The following is a 2,508-nucleotide window of genomic DNA, read 5'->3' on the forward strand; positions in this document are numbered from 1 at the left end:
AGAAAAATGTATAAAAGCGTTTAACAGAAATGTGAAGTGAAGTAGAATAACATTCAATATCCCTTGTAATCAAAGATTTGTGTATCTGTGTGTTTAAAATCCTTGCAAACGGCTAGAATCCATTACTGCTAAGGGGTGAAGAAACTGCATGAGTTAAATCAACTCCAACTTTGTGTCTAAAGCCACAGAGTTCTTGGCAATCATTCCTCCAAGAATTCTGCTTCCTGAAAGTGGAAGCAGCATGGGATTGGAACTGTTTTGCACAGATTGGTCATAGCATTGTAAAGGGTAATGGAAAAACAACCCAGCCCATGCAGGACACCTGCTTGGGGAAGGGGGCAGAGGAGACAGCCGGCTGGAAGGCCACCTGCCAATGCACAAGCTGCCCATTACTGTGGCTCCTTCTGGTAAATCACAGCACCAGCAGAATGAATGCTGATCACCTCAGCTTGCATGTTGGAATGCCCACCCACGTGCGCGGTCAGAGACTCCACTCCAAGAAAACACACGGGCCCACTGATTGCTACTCAGGGACCAAACACCAGCTTAAAAGTGAGAGGTTCAGAAGAAGCGCTGGCATTACCTAACAGCTTGTTAGAAATGCATATTCATGGGCCCAATGTACTGAATCAGAATCAGTGGAAAAGGGGCTAAGAAATTGTGTTTTAGCAAGCTCTCGAGGTGATTCTTACACACATTAAAGTTTGAGAACAAATGATGCAAAAGAAACCCAAAGCAGACTGACCCTGCATTTCTGCCCCCTGTGCATGAGGGCCTGACTCTGACCATAAAATCATAAAAGGGTTTGTAGTTTCAAAACGATAGAAACTAAGAAAAAAACAAAAATAAACCTACCACCTATCAGCCTCTCACATCAAAATATGAATGAACAGAGTCAATCTTTTATAAATTTGCTTAATTTTGAGTGAGCCAAGATCTTTATGCCATTGGAAAAAAGGAAATTCATTTATTTCCTAGAATGGCACTACAAACTCACGTTTGCAGCAAAATAATCAAACCACTATCCATCGAGATACAGGAAAAAAATAAATGCACAGATTTAAGGATATTTGCTTCTCTTGAACTTTAGTAGCGGAAGGAGGGCTGTTCCATGCCCCGGAGAGCACTTATGCAACAGTACTCTGCGGGACCTGGGGACCTGGTGCCCGGGCCTTCAAGAACTCCTCTTGTTGTTCCATGTTCTCAGCTCGGGCGCGCTGCTCCCGGTGACTCGACGCCAGGCTCAGGAGCATGCTCTTCACCCGGCGCTGGACAGCTGGCCGCCCGAAGACGGTGATTTCCACCAACTTCCCGGCGTGAACTGCGTCCACTGTCAGCAGGGCCTGGCTCATCCACTCCATTTCCAGAACCACGGCTCGGTCTGGGCCGAAGATCGAGTCGGTCAGCCACGCCTCCAAAGAAAACACCAGCGGGTTCCTCAGCTCCTGCACAGGAAACCACCACGGCCGGGAGCGAATCCGTGGCGGCGGAAGTGGGAACCCCAGCAGCCCGTCCCCACGGGCCTCGGTGGCGCCCGTGTCGTCGACCATGCTCGAACCGGCAGCCAAAATTATTTTAATTTCTTCAGTTTTACTTAGAAGAGTAATTAATTTCATATTTATTCCTTTAGCAGTAAACAATAAATGTCTACAATATATGATTATTATGATAGCTTTTGGATTGTAGCTTGGGTTAAATCCAGCAACATGACTAATAAACCTGTCAAATTTTAACATGAAAAGTTTGTGAGCTAGTTGAACTAGTGGTGGTTGAATTGAAAGATGATTTAATTTAAAAAATTGTGTCATAGGAAAAAGGGACTATAAATGCAAATTCAGAATATAAATTTCACATGCATATACATTTACACAGCAGGTGTAAATACAAACACACAGACACACACACACACTTCTAACCAATCATCAACACACTCAACTTATCCAGTGACTCATTGTGTATAGATAATTGGAAAGAGATTAGTAAGTGTATTTATCTTTTAATATAAATTGATTATATATTTATACTTATACTCTAATAAGTTCAAAATTGCATGGGGATTTATTCCACAGTTAGATACCACTTATAACAGCATAATCACTCATGGACCTTTCTAAGAAATATTTCTCAGAAAGATTTGTATTATTCCTACTATTATATTACTTATAGCAATTTTTAGCTTGCATCTGTTAGCTATGGATAAAGATTCCATATTTATTTTTATAGTATATCGATAATATTTCATTGTTAACAATCATGTCCATAATCTGCATTGAAAATCCTTGTTTTTCATGAATCATTGTTCATGCAACAATATAAAATACATTTATTTAGCACATAATTTGTACAAGCAACTCTGGGGTATAATAGAAATAGAAGAAAATTATAAGTTTTGAGCAAAGATAAAGGATATATTTTTGAACTCTAAATAGTACTACAGAATGAATTAAAATTTAAATTCTTCCTAGCTCTATTTGTAGCATAAAGTCTCCAGACTCAGATTAAACAGTT

General features: G+C 40.4%; 1 protein-coding gene across 1 annotated transcript; it reads right to left on the reverse strand.

Moving 5' to 3' along the window:
- Positions 1–1,121: 1,121 nt before the first annotated feature.
- LOC132530631 (oocyte-expressed protein homolog) lies at positions 1,122–1,556 on the reverse strand. The gene has a single exon (XM_060167897.1). The coding sequence runs from the start codon at positions 1,548–1,550 to the stop codon at positions 1,128–1,130; it is 423 nt and encodes a 140-aa protein (XP_060023880.1). The 5' UTR covers positions 1,551–1,556; the 3' UTR covers positions 1,122–1,127.
- Between the last annotated feature and the right edge of the window lie 952 nt (positions 1,557–2,508).

Source organism: Lagenorhynchus albirostris, chromosome 1 (genome assembly GCF_949774975.1).
Source record: "Lagenorhynchus albirostris chromosome 1, mLagAlb1.1, whole genome shotgun sequence".
Classification (NCBI taxonomy): domain Eukaryota; kingdom Metazoa; phylum Chordata; class Mammalia; order Artiodactyla; family Delphinidae; genus Lagenorhynchus; species Lagenorhynchus albirostris.